Raw genomic sequence first — 16,553 nt, 5'->3', positions numbered from 1 at the left:
GCTCGGGTCCTTCAAGATCGCGCACGGGAACTTGGTGGCCGAGCCCAAGCGCTCGTGCCTAGACCCGGGTCCACAAAGTTTGGGCTCGAGTCCATCGAAGCCAAGCCCAAGACTCCGGCGCCCATGCCCGGATGCCCAACGCTCGAGCAAGGGTCCATTGAAGTTGAGGCTTTGAACCCTAGTGTCCATGCCTGTGCTCACGCCCTCGACGCTAAGGCCTGGATCCACCAAGGTGGGCCCGGGTCCATTCAATCTAGCCTAAGACCCAAGTACCCGTTCTTGGATCCATTGCACTCAAGCTCGGTTCCATTGAGGCCCGAGCTTAGGCACCGTGAATTCGGGCATGAGCACCGGGGTCTTGAGCCCGAGCACAAGCCTTAGGGGCTCGAGTTTGGACTCAATGGACTTGGGTTGACCTCTGCGGACCCTAGCCCAAGCACCAAGGATTCGGCACGGTCGTCGGGGACCCGAGCCTTAGCGCCGGGTCCCCTAGCTAGGCATCTGTGGACCCGGACCCGGGCCCGCGCACTAGGGTCTAAAGCATGGCTTTTTGTGGACCCGGGCCTTGGTGCCAGAGATTAAGGCATGGGCAACGAGGCCTCATACCCGAGCTCTATGATCCTAGGACGGGTGCTCGTGCTCTTGCTCGGGACCCAAGTGATAGGGTCTCCGGCACATGGTCAAGGTCCATCGAGCCCGGATCCGGGATCCTAATGCCTGTACCTAGTTCCCCGACTATTCATGTGCAAGTTACTAGCGCTCAAATATTGTAGAGTGGCAGAGCAAAAGTCAGAGAGATGAAAGTTAGAGAAAGAACATAATAATAATAATAATAATAATAATCAAATGAGATTTTTCTTTCCAAACTACGGAAATTATTTTCTGTATTTTTAGGTTCTACTAAATGCCAAAAAATATTATTATTTTCTTAAAATATTACTTCCTGAAAAATATTTTCGAAATTGTAATATTATCCGTGAGCTGAACTAAACCTAACGTGGAGCTTTTTCTTGGGTTCGTGCGGCGAAGTGGGCTTTAGGGTTTCCACAAGGGCGAGAGACTCTGCTTGTGCAGCTGACGCAATTGTCAGTCCGATCCCCGTTTTGACTCGATTTCAGAAATCCAAAATAAGAAGCCTTGTCATATCCCCAAAATTACGTGATCGCAGTAATCTAAAAATCGCGAGCCAACTCGCCAAGCTCTCCGACCAAAAAAAAAAAAAAAAACTCGCTAAACTCGCTGACATCACGAGTCAACTCGCGGCAACTCGAGCCTTGTAGCTGTCCACTCTCGTTGGCCATGTAAAAGAATCAGCATGGCATCCAAGTAGCTGAAGCTAGTAGCACAGAATAAAATATAAAAATAAAGAAAATAAAAGAAGACTCATTAACTTGACAAATGCATCCACTTCTTGAGTTACATGATCAATACATTTATTTAATAAAGCACACTATGGACACTCACCATCTTTTCTATTGTATCTTGTTTAAAACAGAACCGACAGAATATTCACTTACATACCCGTCACGCCGTACCTAAGTGCATCTCTATAGCTACCACGTGGCAAGCCGTGACCTAATTATGCTGCATGGTCCGTATCCATTCAATTACTATTAATTTAGTGATTTTGTCGTCGCCAAATATGTATCGCTTGTTTAATTTTAATTTTCCAATTTAAGAATGGATGAGAGAAAAGCTATCTTATTCTTAAATATATTTGACCAATAAAATAGTATTCTTAAAGATAAAATTTATTGACATAAATTTCTGTTGTCCTTCCTAAACAATTATCTCTTTTGACTTAGCTCAATGATCCTAAATATATATTAATCCATTTAATTTGAAGTTAATCCAAAAGAGACATATATCGTACTAAATGAATAATACTCGTCATCGGTAGTAAAAAAAAAAGAATAATACTCGTAATTTAAATATGGCTTTTGTTAATTACATGAATGAATACATTATTCATCCATTCAATTCAATTCAAGATTCGATCAAAATGACTTGGGAATTGCTCTTTTCAGGAGATTGAACCTTTAGAAGAACACGGCATTGACTTGGGATCGAGCCATCAAGGTCTTCAAGTGTGGCTCGTGAAGAATATCGAAATCATGATGTTCGATTTGAGATTAAGCCATCCGAGGACCACAAATTCGGTCCAATTAGTAAAGAGCGTCTAGAACTTGTAATGTTCAATTGAAGATTCAGCAATCAATAGTCTCGAATAATCTATTAGAGAAGAAACAATTAGAGGGTTTACGATATGATAATTATAATAAGATGTTGTGCTATATTTATTGCAATTAATAAAGGTTAATATATATTTTCTGATCCAAGTTCGCATCGGCAATTTTACAAACACATACAAAGAAAAATTTACGAACATATGCCTTCGACAGCCGCCGGCCACGTAACTAGTTATTATCTAATCCAAATTAGAACAGTCAATATCATCACATTCTTATATATTTTCAGGGACATTTCCAATATTTTCTAAAATCGCACACTATCCAATTGCAAGATACGATTTTGTGAATACCCTCATGAGCTAGCGGAACTAATTTTGAGAGAATTACAATTAATCAAGACAACACTAGGTAATAATTTCCTTTTTGCCACTAGTGCTCCAGATTAGGTCATATTGTCTTCAATTAATTTAGATTAGGCCATATTGTCTTCAATTAATTTTGAGAGAATTACAATTAATCAAGACAACACTGTTCAATACGTAATAATTTTCTTTTTTCCACTAGTGCTCCAGATTAGGCCATAGTGTCTTCAATTAATCATGAGAGAATTGCAATTAATCAAGACAAAAATAAAAAATCATTATCCAGGCTTGGACCAGAAACTTTGTGCTTAGGCACGAGAACCTCAACATTCCTTTTTGGGCTCTTGGTAGTGGGCCTGGGCTCAAGTCCATCGAGGCTAGTCCAGGGGACTCGGCGCCTTGGCCCGGGTCATTCTAGACTGCGGTTAGGTCCATGTCGGCAATTTTCAATCAAACTAGGGGTAAGCGGTTTCGGGTTCCTTACAGGTTTCACTTGGAATCTGGAACCTACCCGTCGGAATAGGTTCCTCATTTTTTGAAACCCGAAACCTACCCATCACTCCTTGGAACCCGGAACCTACCTTGTCACAGGTTCTAGGGTTGATTCCAGGGTACCCGAGAACCTATCAATTTCTTTTATTTTCTTTTATTTTTTCATTTTTAGTTAAGAAAAATGAGAGTGAATGCTACAACATCTAAGAGAAAGTAGAGGTGAGTGATTTTATACTCTGTATAGGTTTCATTTAGAACCCGAAACCAATCCATTAGAACATATTTATCATTTTTTGGAACTCGAAACATAAAAATTTGTTTGGCTTCAAATTATACACTCATCATCGGATGCCATATAACGTTGTATGATTGTGCAAAAATATATACTAAGAAAAATATAAAAATTCATTTTAGAATCCAGGGTCCAGGTTCCAGGTTCTAGGTAGTGGAACCTGGATCTACCCGTTGGAACAGGTTCCTCAATTTTTGGAACCTGGAACCTACTTTGCATACCTTGGAACCTGGAACCAAAGTGGATCCTACAGGTTCCGGTTCCAGGTTCTCGATTCTACCCCGTAACCATGCTCACCCCTAGATCAAACAACGATGCAAAAAGTCAAATAAGACTTTTCGAATTTTTTTTGTCTAAGAGAAAAATCATCAACTTTTACTCTAATATCAAATTTGCCCTCATTAACTCTCTGTCCAAAAACACCATTGGGCGTTCTAATTTTCATAACTTATAATGGTTTCATTTTGGAGAATCTCAGCAAATTTTATTGGAGTGAATTTGTTATCCACGTGGAAGTTCCATGTCGGGCTGTACCTATCACCCCATTACTTTGTTGGTGTGGATTTTTTATCGACTTGAAAATGACACGGTCAAGTTAGGACTGGATCATGGATTAGATTTGAGAATAAATTGAATTTTTTTTTTATAAATAAAACAAAACTCAGAGCAGATTTGGAACTAGGCATAAAATTTGGATTTGTTTTTAGACAAAACAAAATTTCAGGGCGGATTTGTGATTGGATATGAAGTTTGGGATTTTTTTTTCTAAAAATTAGGGCTAAATTTGGAAGTGGACTAAAGTTGAGATTTTTTTTAAAGGAAATTAGACCTATATCAACCCTACAACAAAACAAAAAATGTCAGCAAATACAAGGGTAAATGTCGCTTTATCATAAACTTTCACCAACATTTTACAAATGCGGCTATGCCAATAAGCTTTGCCCTCATCTATAAATTCAATAATATCCATCGCTTTTTTGAACGTTTACCAATGCCATTATATCCATAACTTTTGCCAACACTTGCCGGTATAATTTACTTGTTCTCGATAATTGTTTGCCAACGTTATTCACACAAGAGAAACGGGTTTGAAAAAAAAAAATCGCCAATGGATGCCGGTCATATTTAGAAGAAAAAGGTCTCTAATTGATTTCAATTAGGGATAATTTCCTATAAGATGTTTAAATTCTAGTTAGGAATCTTTGTCGCTGACTCGCATCAAACTTAAGTGGGAAAATTCCAAAAAGTGCCCCAAGTATCCCCATTTCTCCAATAAGGACATGAAGTGAACATTGTTTCCAATAAGGATCTCAAGTAAACTCTTTGTTTCTTGAACCTATAGTTCCCCGAACTCCGTCACGGATCCGTATCTCCATTCTACCCCCTAGCTCGTGTCACCGCCTCCGGCGCTCTTCTCCTAGGAAAGGATCCTAAGAATCCCCAAGAAACGATTGTTCCGGAAGATGGCAGCGCGATCTCCATCCATTAGGCTAGGCAGCCTTGCCCGGTCTAGGCGAGGGCCGGTCTCAAGGCCACCGGCGAGGGGAGACCTCGCCGGATTGAGGGAATTCTCCTTTGAGCTCTGAGTTTCCCAAAACTCTTGCCAACCATTTCCTTGAGTCCCCTCTTTCAGGAACATGGATTAGGAGATTCATTGTACTGCCCCAATGAGAAATAAAGAATGAGATCATTTTAGTCTTGAAAAAAATATTTTCATCCATCCTTTTGCCCCGAAGCCTTGTCGAAAGATGGAGAATTTCTGGTGTTTTTCATCCTTAGCAGACCCTACATTGTCCTCGGATCTTTCATCACTTTGCTATCCTTGAGGAACATGCCGCTAGAATCGGGCGATCCGTTCCACGGCTTCCTCGGCCCATCTATTGATAGCCTCCGTCAGATTTTGACTACATTGTCGGTCCGCAACGCAATGATGACAGACTTCGGAGCGTAGCTGGGGGAATTCCTATTATCGGGAGCAAGATTTAGAAAACGAAAAAAATAAAAAATATCAAAAAATATAAAATGACGAAGACACCCCCGGTCATGCCCTTCTTTGAAACAAAGAGGATATTTCGAGCCCTTACTTGAAACCATGTTTACTTTAGGCCTTTATTTGAGAAAATGAGAGCACCGAGGACTCTTTTTTGGAATTTTCTAAACTCTAGTTTGTTGGCGTGAGATGTATTTCCTATAAATTAGGGATTTTTCTTTTTCTTTTTCTTTATTATAGTTTTTTTTTCTAATTTATTGAGATGTTAGGGGTAGTGCATGTATTGTATATAAGAACAATTGTAATGTTGTAAAGATTCATTCTATATAGAGGAAAATATTCTTTTACATGGTATTAGAGCCTATGGTTTGCTCCTTGTGAGTACTGTACGTTAATTCCCGATTACGGCGGTCTCGCTCGCACTCGACCTCGGATTTCGTATTTTTCTGCTCGTCTTCTTCATTGCGCCTTTGTCTCGTGCCAGCTGACTTCGTTTCACTTGATCGCACTCGACCTCGGATCCATGGCTGATGAAAACCCTATAGGAGCAGTGATTCCCCACCAAAATCAAGGGGGGAATTCGACCACGGAAGCGTTTTTGGAGAATCTAACCACAAGATTGACTCGGATTCTGACTCCGAACCAAACTCTTCCTTCTCCTCCAGCACCAACACCATATAATGATTCAGCTTCATCTCGGATTGCGATTAAATTGGATGGAACCAATTATGGATTATGATCTCGGGTTGTCGAAATGTACATCACAAGTAAAGATAAGTGGGGGTATATCAATGGAGACTTCCCCTAGCCTTTGCCTACAAATCCTGTTTTTTTGAAGTGGAAAACTAAGGACTCGATCGTGAAAGGATGGCTCATCAACTCCATGGATTCGACGTTGATTAGCAATTTTATCAGATTCCCCACCGCTAAAGCTGTGTGGGATTCCGTAGTTATCACCTTTTTTTATGGCACCGATACTTCCCAGGTGTATGATTTAAAGTGCTAGGTATCACGACTCAAGCAAGATGGAGGACCAATCGAAAAATACTACAATGATCTTTAGGGACTTTGGCGTGAAATTGATTTTCGCAGGCCTACTCCTATGGTGTGTCCCGCAGATGTTGAGCGCTACAATAATGCTGTTCGAGAGGACAGGGTTTACCTTTTCTGGATGGACTTGATGATCATCTCGATAAGGTTCGTGCAGATGTCTTGCAGATGTAGCCTTTCCCCACCGTTGAGCAAGCCTATGCACGCGTCCGTAGGGAAGATGTACGCCAAACCGTGATGCTGACCAATGCCGATGGTTTGCCTACGGGTACAACAATGGTCTTGCGGGGCGATCGAGGAGACTCGTCTCTGCAGTTGATGGCGAGCGGTTCGGTGGGTAGAGGTGGACGCTCTCGGTCCGTTGTCAAGGCCAAGTTTCGGGTGCCCGACGGCTGTTCTCACTGTGGCAATCCCAAACACACTAGGGATACTTGTTTTAAGCTACATGGATTCCCGAATTGGTGGGATGATTTTCAAGCGAAGAAGAAGAAATCGAAGCGAGAATCGGGCAAGAGTACAAACCAAGCATCCTTGGTGACTGGGAGTTCGTCTATTTCCTTAGTTCCGATGGTACCTTCAACTAATTCTTTCCCCCTTCCTCTTGAAGGTAATTGCGGTTCTATTTTTTTTCATTACTCGTCATGGTGGAAACAATGGCTAGATTATCAACTCAGGCGCTACCGATCACATGACGCCGGACCCCAATGACCTAGTCAACCGTACCTCACCGCCGTGAGACAGTGTGTATAATGCTAATGGACAATCCCATCCTCGTCATCGGGGCTGGGAGAGTGGCTTTCATGCCATCTCTTTCTCTATTTCATATATTACTTGTGCCCTCTTTGTCTAACCGTTTATTGTCCGTTGGACAAATTATCGATGAGTTGAATTGCCGTGTTCTTATGTACCCGGATTTCTATTTATTTCTGGACATTTTCATAAAGGAGATTATTAGGCGTGGTACTAAGAAGGAGGGGCTATACATTGTGGATGATTTCAGCTCTAGCTACGTCTATCACACTCCTGGTCGGTCTGTTAGTAAGGAGAAGGATGTTTGGTTATGGCACCGTCGATTAGGGCATCCATCATTTAGCTATTTGAAATATTTGTTTCCTAAGTTGTTTCGTGGTTTATCGGATTCTGCTTTTTAATGTGAAACATGCATTATGGCAAAGAGTCACCGTGTTTCTTTTCCTTTGAGCTCTAATAAAAGTAGCAAGCCTTTTTGTTTGGTTCATCATGATGTGTGGGTTACATCTTCAATTACTACAATATCCGGAATGAGATGGTTTATAACCTTTGTTGATGATCGCACACATATGACATGGTTGTATCCGATGAAGCATAAAGATGAGGCTTCTAACATATTCCGCATGTTTCATAAAATGGTTGCCACTCAATTTGGAGCTCATATTTAGATTTTCCGCACAGATAATGGTGGAGAATACATCAATCAACACCTTACCTCTTATTTTAAGGAACATGGTCTTATCCATGAGACCTCTTGCACTCAAACCCCTCGGCAGAACGGTGTGGCTAAACGAAAGAGTCGCCACATTCTAGAGATGACGAGAGCTCTTTTGGTCGGCGATAATGTTCTAAAAAGGTTCTGGAATGCAGCGGTGGTCACAGTCGTTCACTTGATGAATCGTATGCCCTCTCGTACGTTACAATTTTAAACTCCATTACAAGCTCTATCCCCGTTTGTGCCACTCTCTTCAGTCTTGACAATACCTCCTAAAGTGTTTGGGTGTGTGGCTTTTGTGCATCTTCACAAGAACCAACGCACCAAACTTGACCCGTGTGCGATACGGTGTGTATTTATTGGTTACGAAACTCACCAAAAGGGATATTGCTGTTATGATCCGACGACCAAGAAGACACATGTTACCATGGACGTGACTTTTCTGGAGTCTGAGTCCTATTTTTCTCCACCTCATTGTTCCTTTCTAGGGGAAAATTATAGTGAAAGGAAAAATTAGTGGGACATTGGCATGGAGGGTGCGGAGTCGGGAGGACATGTGGAGTCCGAGGTGCGATTGGGTGGGGCTGGACTATTAACCGGTTCACGTAAAGTTCCATCGGTGCGGTTTAATAAGGACCTAGGCCATGGTTCGACGGCATGCAATGAGGGGGAGGGGGCGATGGTAGTTGATGAGGGGGAGGGTAATCGTTTTTTAGCTGAAAGTGGAGATTACCAGCAGCTTATATCTACACCGAATGAGCAAGATCAGCCTCGTTCTTCGCAAATTGCCCCTTCTTCAGTACCCAACCACCCTCTTCAGAATGATCCCGAGGTAAGCTCTCTTCCCGATCTTGAAGTTTATAATGATCTTGATTTGGTTGTTAGATATAAACTCTCTGATAGGCATAACCGGGGCAAGCCTCATAGTCGGTACTCACTGGATGTGGAGGAAAGAAGGTCTAAATATCCCATTGCCGATTTTGTGTCAACAAGAAGACCGTTGGAATTTTGTAAGGCTTTTGTGTCAAATGTATCAACTATTCGAATTCTGAATGGGGTGGGAGATGCCTTAAAGGATCCAAAATGGGTCCACGCTATGAAGGGGGAGATGGAAGCATTAGAAAAAAAGCAAACTTGGAGGTTTGTAGAATTGCCAGAAGGGAAGAAAGCCGTGGGGTGTAAGTGGGTGTTCACCATTAAACACAAGGCAAATGGTACCATTGAGAGGTATAAGGCTCGATTGGTCGCAAAAGGATACACACAAACTTATATTATGGATTATCGGGAGACATTCTCTCCGGTTGCAAAATTGAATACTTGTGCGTGTTTTTTGTCATTTGCTGCAAATCTGGATTGGCTATTGCATCAATTTGATGTGAAGAATGTATTTCTTTATGGAGATTTGGAGGAAGAGATTTACATGGAGGTTCCACCTGGATATGGGTGTGTTGATAAGCCGAATGTTGTTTGTAGACCGAAGAGGTCGTTATATGGTTTGAAGCAGTCACCTTGTGCTTGGTTTGGTCGGTTCAGCTCAGCCATGAGAAAGTACGGTTATTTCCAGAGCAATTCAGATCACACTTTATTTTTGAAGCAAAGCCAAGTTAAGGTGACTACTCTGATAATATATGTTGATGATATGATCATCACGAGAGATGATACTGAAGAAATTTCGAGGCTTCAAGAAAAGTTGGCGGAAGAATTTGAGATGAAGAACTTGGAAGGATTGAAGTATTTCTTAGGTATTGAGGTAGTTAGGTCTAAGAAAGGAATTTTTTTGTCACGGAGAAAATATGTACTTGATTTGTTGGCTGAAGTGGGAATGTTGGACTATAAGCCCGCAGATACTCCTATGGTGCGGAATCATAAACGTGGAGAGTATCCCGATCAAGTACCGACTAATAAGGAGAGGTATCAAAGGTTAGTAGGAAGATTAATTTATTTATCTCACACTCGCCCGGACATTGCTTATGTAGTAAGTGTTGTGAGTCAATTTATGCATGCTCCTAGTGAAGAACATATGAATGCGGTATATCGTATCCTCCGATATTTAAAGTCAAGTCCATGGAGAGGGATAATGTTTGCAAAGAATGGTCACCTTACAGTGGAAGGATATACATATGTAGATTGGATAGGGAACGCAACAAATAGAAGGTCCACGTCAGGTTATCTCACATTTGTAGGAGGTAACTTGGTAACGTGGAGGAGCAAGAAGCAAAAAGTTGTAGCCTTGTCGAGTGCTGAGGCAGAATTCGGAGGAGTAGCAAAGGGGTTGTATGAGTTATTATGGGTTAAAAAGCTGTTGTCCGAACTTGAGTATCCACCAGTGTCCGGGATAAAGTTGTTTTGTGATAATAAAGCTGCTATAGCTATCTCTCATAACCCGATTCAGCATGATCGAACCAAACATGTTGAAGTTGATAGACACTTTATCAAGGAGAATTTGGATGCGAAAGTAATTCGGTTGCCCTTTATCAAATCTGAAGATCAATTGGCCGATGTTTTGACTAAAGCTATGTCAAGTAGAGCATTTGGGAGCTCACTCGTCAAGATGGGTATCAAAGACATCGTCTCACCCACTTGAGGGAGAGTATTGGCGTGAACCGTATTTCCTATAAATTAGGGATTTTTCTTTTTCTTTATTACAGTTTTTTCCTAATTTATTGAGATGCTAGGGATAACGTTTGTATTGTATATAAGAACAATTGTAATGCTGTAAAGATTCATTCTATATAGAAGAAAATATTCTTCTACATAGTTAAGCTACATTTAAGCCAAAAAAGAAAAAAAAAAGCAGTTATTTTGCCGAAATGGATGGACAAAGTACCTTTAAAAAGATTTGTGTACGAACCAATCCGTAGGCTGTAAGTGGTCCTTTACTAATTCTTGGATAGAATACGCAAATTGATGAGAAGATTAAAAGGACGAATACCGGGGGTAGTCTCGACCAGCCACGTAAAAGAGTACTGGAATGTAAAGATAGCATGAAGATAAAACTTAATAGCTGGTGTTCATTGATTAATTGGCGGTCCTTTGCTCGAATTACAATCCTAATACTTGGAGCTACAAGCGGCAGTTGACAATGACTATAACAAAAAGCAAATAACATTAGGTTAAGCAACTTAAAAGCCAAAAGCAGAGAAAATTATCTAAAACATCACAAACGTATTGTATTTTTGTCGATTGAGTCTTAAACCTTTTAATTATGCCAATTGAATCCTAAATATTTTTCGCTTTTTGTTAGTTGAGTCTATTCCACCAATTTTGGTTGAAAAACATTGACGTAGATGTTGGTCATCTTATGTGGCCAAACCGGCGTTGATGTAGATAGTTTTTAATAATATTTTAATATTTTGTAGATTTTTTTAATTAGTTTTAAATTTTTTGTTTTCTTCTTTTTTTTTCTTCTCTTTTCCTTCTTCACTTTTTTCTTTTTCTCTTCTTTTTCTTATTTCTATTTTTCCCTTTTTCCCACAGCCCGATCGGGCGAGGGTCGCTCTCCCCCAATCTAGCGAAGGGTTGCCACGCTAGGCTACACAGGCATCCCTCACTTGAGGTTGGCGACCTCCTTTGGCCATCAATGAGGCTCGAATGGCAAATAGAGGGAAGAAATGAAAAAGAAAAAAAGAAAAAACGCAAAAAGTAAAAAAGGAAAAGAGAAAAAAAAGGAAAAGGAAATAAAAATAAAATACCAAAAAAGTTAAAATATTATTAAAATTTATCTACGTCGGTGCCGGTCATGCCACGTGAGATAATTGATGTCTACGTCGGTGATTTCTAGTCAAAATTGATATGATAGACTCGGTTGGCAAAACTCGAAAACGTTTATAAGTAAATTGGCATAGTTAAAAGCTTGAGGTTAAATTGACAAAATTATACTAGATTTAGAAACGACAATTTTTTTTTGTGTTTGTACAAGCTAATTCAAAAGCTCAAAATTTAAGTCAAATTAACCCGAGCAAACCTTATTGCAGGACGTGTTTTTGCACGTGCTACCGTCATTAATTAGTGCCTGGCATTAAGAACTTTATGTTTAATTTTCGTTGATGCATTAACTATAATCCTATATGATCCTGCTTTCATTGCCTTGGTTGGAAATTCTAGCTCAGCCATCGCTGCGAATAGTTGACGGAAAATGCCATTACCCTTGTCTTGGGTGGCCCTAAAGACTGTTGCACATTTCAATCCTGTTGTCCCGGTCAGCGGAACAGCATTTGCATAGGAAATGTCGGCTTTGAATTCTACAACTCAACCTGAGCAATCAAATTTTTACACGTCAACCCGAACATTTTATCAGTAGCCAAGATGAACTAAACCAAACTATACTCCAGGGGAAATTTTAAAAAAAAATGAAGACAAAAAAGAAGTAAAAAAAAAAAAGGCTAGAAAATAGAAAGGGAAAAGGCCTAAATAATTACTGACAAACACGCGGTCAAAAGCATGGAAATAACCATAAAGAAATGCTCACATACTTATCCTTGGGAAAAAACACAAAGGAGAAAGAAACGCACAGTAAAATCTCATGCGTTAATTTATCGATGATATGGTCTAATAATGCTGCACTTCCATTCGATTAATCAATTCCCATGTGTATGTGTCCAAGATGTCTGTCTCTACTCTTAAACTATTGCATCGTATTAACCGCTAATCACGTGTCTTAATGAAGTTAGATGGGCATCTTTTGAATTACAAAAAATCAATATTTACTTCATCGTTATGATAAAAACCCTAATTTTCTAATTTCTTAAAAGTCGCGCTTACGTGCATGAATTTTCTTTCCCATCTCCACACGATTTGTTTGCTCCCAACTTGTTCCTCTTGACGGGTCTCATCTGTTTGATTCCATTGTGGAGGCAAAGCGGGTCTGAGTTGGGAATTTAGCACGCAAGAATTCGGGGTGTTCTTATGTAGTTTCCTCGGCTGCAGAATAGACTTGTCGGACTTGGAATGCTGTACCTCTAGTTAAGGTCAGAAGTTTGTTAAAGTTTCAGTCAAAACGAGAAAGATGTGGGAAAAATTGACACGGCTTTAAATCTTTTCTTGGCAGAGGGCAAAGACATGTGGAAAGAAAGTTATTTTCCCTTGTCTGCATGAAAGAGGACAAGGGAAGGGCTGAGTTCTTGGGAAGACTTAAAAGAACAAGGGGATAGAAAAATTTATCATGCCAAAAATGAGGAAGTTTGGGAAAAATGACAATCCAAAAAACCTTCTCACCCATTTTCGTGAGGACGCCATCGTTTGCATAAAGGGGACGACTGAATTGTCCACGCCAAAGATCGTAGGTCAAAATTTGTTAGATAAACTGAATTGGCACAAATATAAAAAGTTTATGCATGAATTGTTAAATAAAAAAAATTTAAAACTAAATTGACACAATTGTAATAGATTCATGACCTTTTTTAGTAATTTTCTCAAAGAATATTAATTTCCCTTGTTTGCATGAAAGAAGAAAAGGGAAGGGTTGAGTTCGAGGGAGGACTTAAAAAGACCAATTGGATAGAAAAGCTATCGCGCCAGAAATGGAGGAAAAGTTTAAAAAAAAAATGACTATCCAAAAAACTTTCTCACCCATTTTGGTTAGGAGATATAGTCGATTTATATTACATTTTGAAAATTTCTGTGTTCTTTCTCCTCACATTTTTTCCATATCCAAACACCATAAGCGAAAATTATGGTTTATCTCCACCTTTTTTCCCTCCTAATTTTCTACCATTTCGTTTTCTTTTCTCCTCATTTATCGTGCATTTGCTTTAAATGAGTTTGAAAATCGAATTTCGCCAGATACGCAATCAGACAAAAAGACCTGTCTCCTTTGACAAATCGAAATCTAGATTAGAAAAATAAGTATTGAGATGTAACTCGCGTATAAATTTTTAAAAAATATTTTAATTTTCTGATGGGAAAATAACAACTTCTTTTTGACTTTTGCTTGCGCAAAAAGACAAGCACTCGTAACCCTCCGTAAAAGTAGAGGTTCGAATTGCTGATAAAAGCAGTCGAAGTTAAAAGAGTGTGAAAGAAAAACAGTAAAGGCCAGCCCCGACTGGCGTTAAAAAATTTACTGCCGTCAATTAAACTCCTAGCTGTCAAATTATTACGGAGTTAGACGGTCATCAGCCTGGCCAAGATATTTACAATCCTCGGCTAGACGTTCCGCGTCGCGACAAAAAAGGGGGGTGGGTAAAAAAGAAAAAACGGAAAGAGGAAAGCTTTGCGTTCGCTGACGTGTCGCAACACGGACACCTACCTACATCCAGATTGGTCGTGACGTACGCGTGGGCCCCACGGCTCGACCTTGGGGGGCCCTACCGTAACACCACGAAGCTTCAAAGAAACGTTGGTGTCCCTGTCCCGAGCGAGATCAATTAATTACCCGCCAAGGATAAACGCTATGGGCGGGAAATCGGATGAGGCAGGGAGATCCCATTGGTCCACGTGTCGGCGTAGACTTTCCGGAGTGAGGGAACGGATAAAGTCGTCGTCGTCTATCCGATCCCTCCAATCTACTAATTACGGCCCCCACCCACCACTTTTTTCCTCGTCGGAGGGTGCGACGAAATCGGATTAAATTTTAATTGGACCGTCCTACGTGTCACCTCGTGTGCAGTTACGATGACGCGGTATTATTTAACTGCGGTCCGTCGTGTCATTCCATCGGAGATTCAAAGGGCGTCCTTAACGAAAGTGGTGGTTTTGCTTCATCTCCATCGTCGCAATCATTTGCCGTTCTTGTCTAATTTCTTTCGGATTTCCCGTTAATTGGTTAGCCTCTCGTAGCCCTCGCGCCTAAGCCAATAGGATGTCTATGTACAATGCTAATTAATCTGATCCCATTGATTGCGCCCCCGATTTGATTACATTCCTATTACGCAACCCGACTTATCGCGACGTCTCCTCCGCGGCGCAAATTTCCAAATTTGCCGCCCACTGTTTGTTGCGTATTCCGTCCCTGTTGAGTGCTCCGTATCCGGCAACAATCGAATTCAAAAGATCTCGTGTCCCTAAACAAGTAATGGGGTTGTGATTTTCTTACCATGCGTCCGATGTCTCGATATGGATAAAAGTCAACTGAGCAACGGGGAAGGCATGAGCAGTTCCTCAGTTGACAACGCGCGCTTCATGCGTGAGCCTGCAATATTATTACGCGTGAAAAATTTGTTCGATTTGTGCGCCGACGGATGAAATTTCGGGAAATTTAAGGAAGCGATGAAGACAACATTGTTTGGCATCTTTGCTTGCATGGTGGATCTGATAAAAGAAATCGGCACAGGCGCAGAGCCGAGTTGTGGGCAAATCCCATGTGGTAGCTCTCGCGGAAGACCATGAGGTCGTCTTCTCCAAGTCGTTATTTATATTAAGCCTTCGGAGACTTCTTCGTGGGGTCCAAACCAGAGAGAGAGAGAGAGAGAGAGAGAGAGAGAGAGATTATCCTTAATCAGATCACTTGCACACGACACAACTATAAAAATGGCGACATCTCTAGGCAGGAGGAAAAATTCCTACACTCCACCTTCCTCCATCCTTCTTCTTTCTCATTCACACTCCAACCCCTTCTTCGACGAATGGCGGCCTCGAGAATGATCTCCCGAGCGACGGCCACCCACAAGAACCCTCCCAGCTCCCACCACCACCACCACCAAGATGCTCCCGACGACGCCGTCTTCGAGTTCGACGAACCCGACCTCCTCTGGTCCGACGATGACGGCGCGTCCTCCGACCCGAGGAGACCTCAGCCTCGATCCCTGAAGAAGCTGCAGAGGCGGCCGTCCGAGGCGGAGGCCCCTTCCCCTGCGGGGGCGTCGCTGCCCGTGAACATACCGGACTGGTCGAAGATCCTGCAGGGGGAATACGGAGAGCACCACCGGGGGAGGGAGGCGGCCGAGGACGGCGGCAGTGACGGCGACGAGGGAGACGAGGACGGGGATAGAGTCCCGCCGCACGAGTTCTTGGCAAGGAGGAGAGGCGCGTCGCTCTCCGTCCACGAGGGCGTCGGGAGGACGCTCAAGGGGAGAGATCTCCGTCGCGTCCGAAATGCCATTTGGAAGAAAGTTGGCTTCGAAGACTAGAGAGAGAGAGAGAGAGAGATAGGGAGAGAGTCGTTTTCCCATCGGACTATTTCCACTGGAAATATTATTATTACTAGTTATAGTATATGCTCGGAAACATATACTATCATCGGGGAAATTTTTGATACAGCTGGGCCGTGTTGGAGAGCGAGAAAGACAAACCCTTTCCCTTTCTCTCTCTCTCTCTCTCTCACATCGGCTCAAGCTTCATTTTCCCCCATTAGTTCTTTCTTTCTTTCTTTCATGGATCAATCTGGTGTTGGGGTTTTTAAGTTTTCTGTTCTTGTTGCTCTTTTTCAAGGGAAGAAGACGACTCTCTCTCCCCTCTGCATGTAACTCCTCTCTCTCTCTCTCTCTCTCTCTCTCGCTCGCTCTTTTTTGATCGTACTGGATGCATTTTGGGTTCTCTTTCTCTCTCAACAGCGTATCATCTTCGATTCCGCGCTCTGTTATTTTCTGTTTTTTTTTTCTCTGCCGCATGCCAATCTCTCGGTGGAAGGAGGGAGATGAAAATGAGGAAGATGGTTCAAGAAGACTTGCAGAATAAGAAAGGGATGGAGGATGAGGAAGGAGATGCTGATGGAGACGGAGATGGAGATTTTCCGTGAAAACGACAAAAGTGGTGACGACCCATGGGGATTGTC

The 16,553-nt window shown here is 41.7% G+C and overlaps 1 protein-coding gene across 1 annotated transcript; it reads left to right on the top strand.

Moving 5' to 3' along the window:
• Positions 1-15,273: 15,273 nt before the first annotated feature.
• LOC115735099 lies at positions 15,274-16,245 on the top strand. Its single transcript, XM_030666179.2, has one exon. The coding sequence runs from the start codon at positions 15,406-15,408 to the stop codon at positions 15,907-15,909; it is 504 nt and encodes a 167-aa protein (XP_030522039.1). The 5' UTR covers positions 15,274-15,405; the 3' UTR covers positions 15,910-16,245.
• Positions 16,246-16,553: the final 308 nt, after the last annotated feature.

Source organism: Rhodamnia argentea, chromosome 10 (assembly GCF_020921035.1).
Source record: "Rhodamnia argentea isolate NSW1041297 chromosome 10, ASM2092103v1, whole genome shotgun sequence".
Taxonomy (NCBI): domain Eukaryota; kingdom Viridiplantae; phylum Streptophyta; class Magnoliopsida; order Myrtales; family Myrtaceae; genus Rhodamnia; species Rhodamnia argentea.
Note: the sequence above shows the minus strand (reverse complement) of the source record. Positions and strands in the feature narration are given on the sequence as shown.

Bases quoted from the DNA above. Each gene is read 5' to 3' on its own strand.
- LOC115735099 (XM_030666179.2), top strand. From the start codon at position 15,406: ATGGCGGCCTCGAGAATGATCTCCCGAGCGACGGCCACCCACAAGAAC.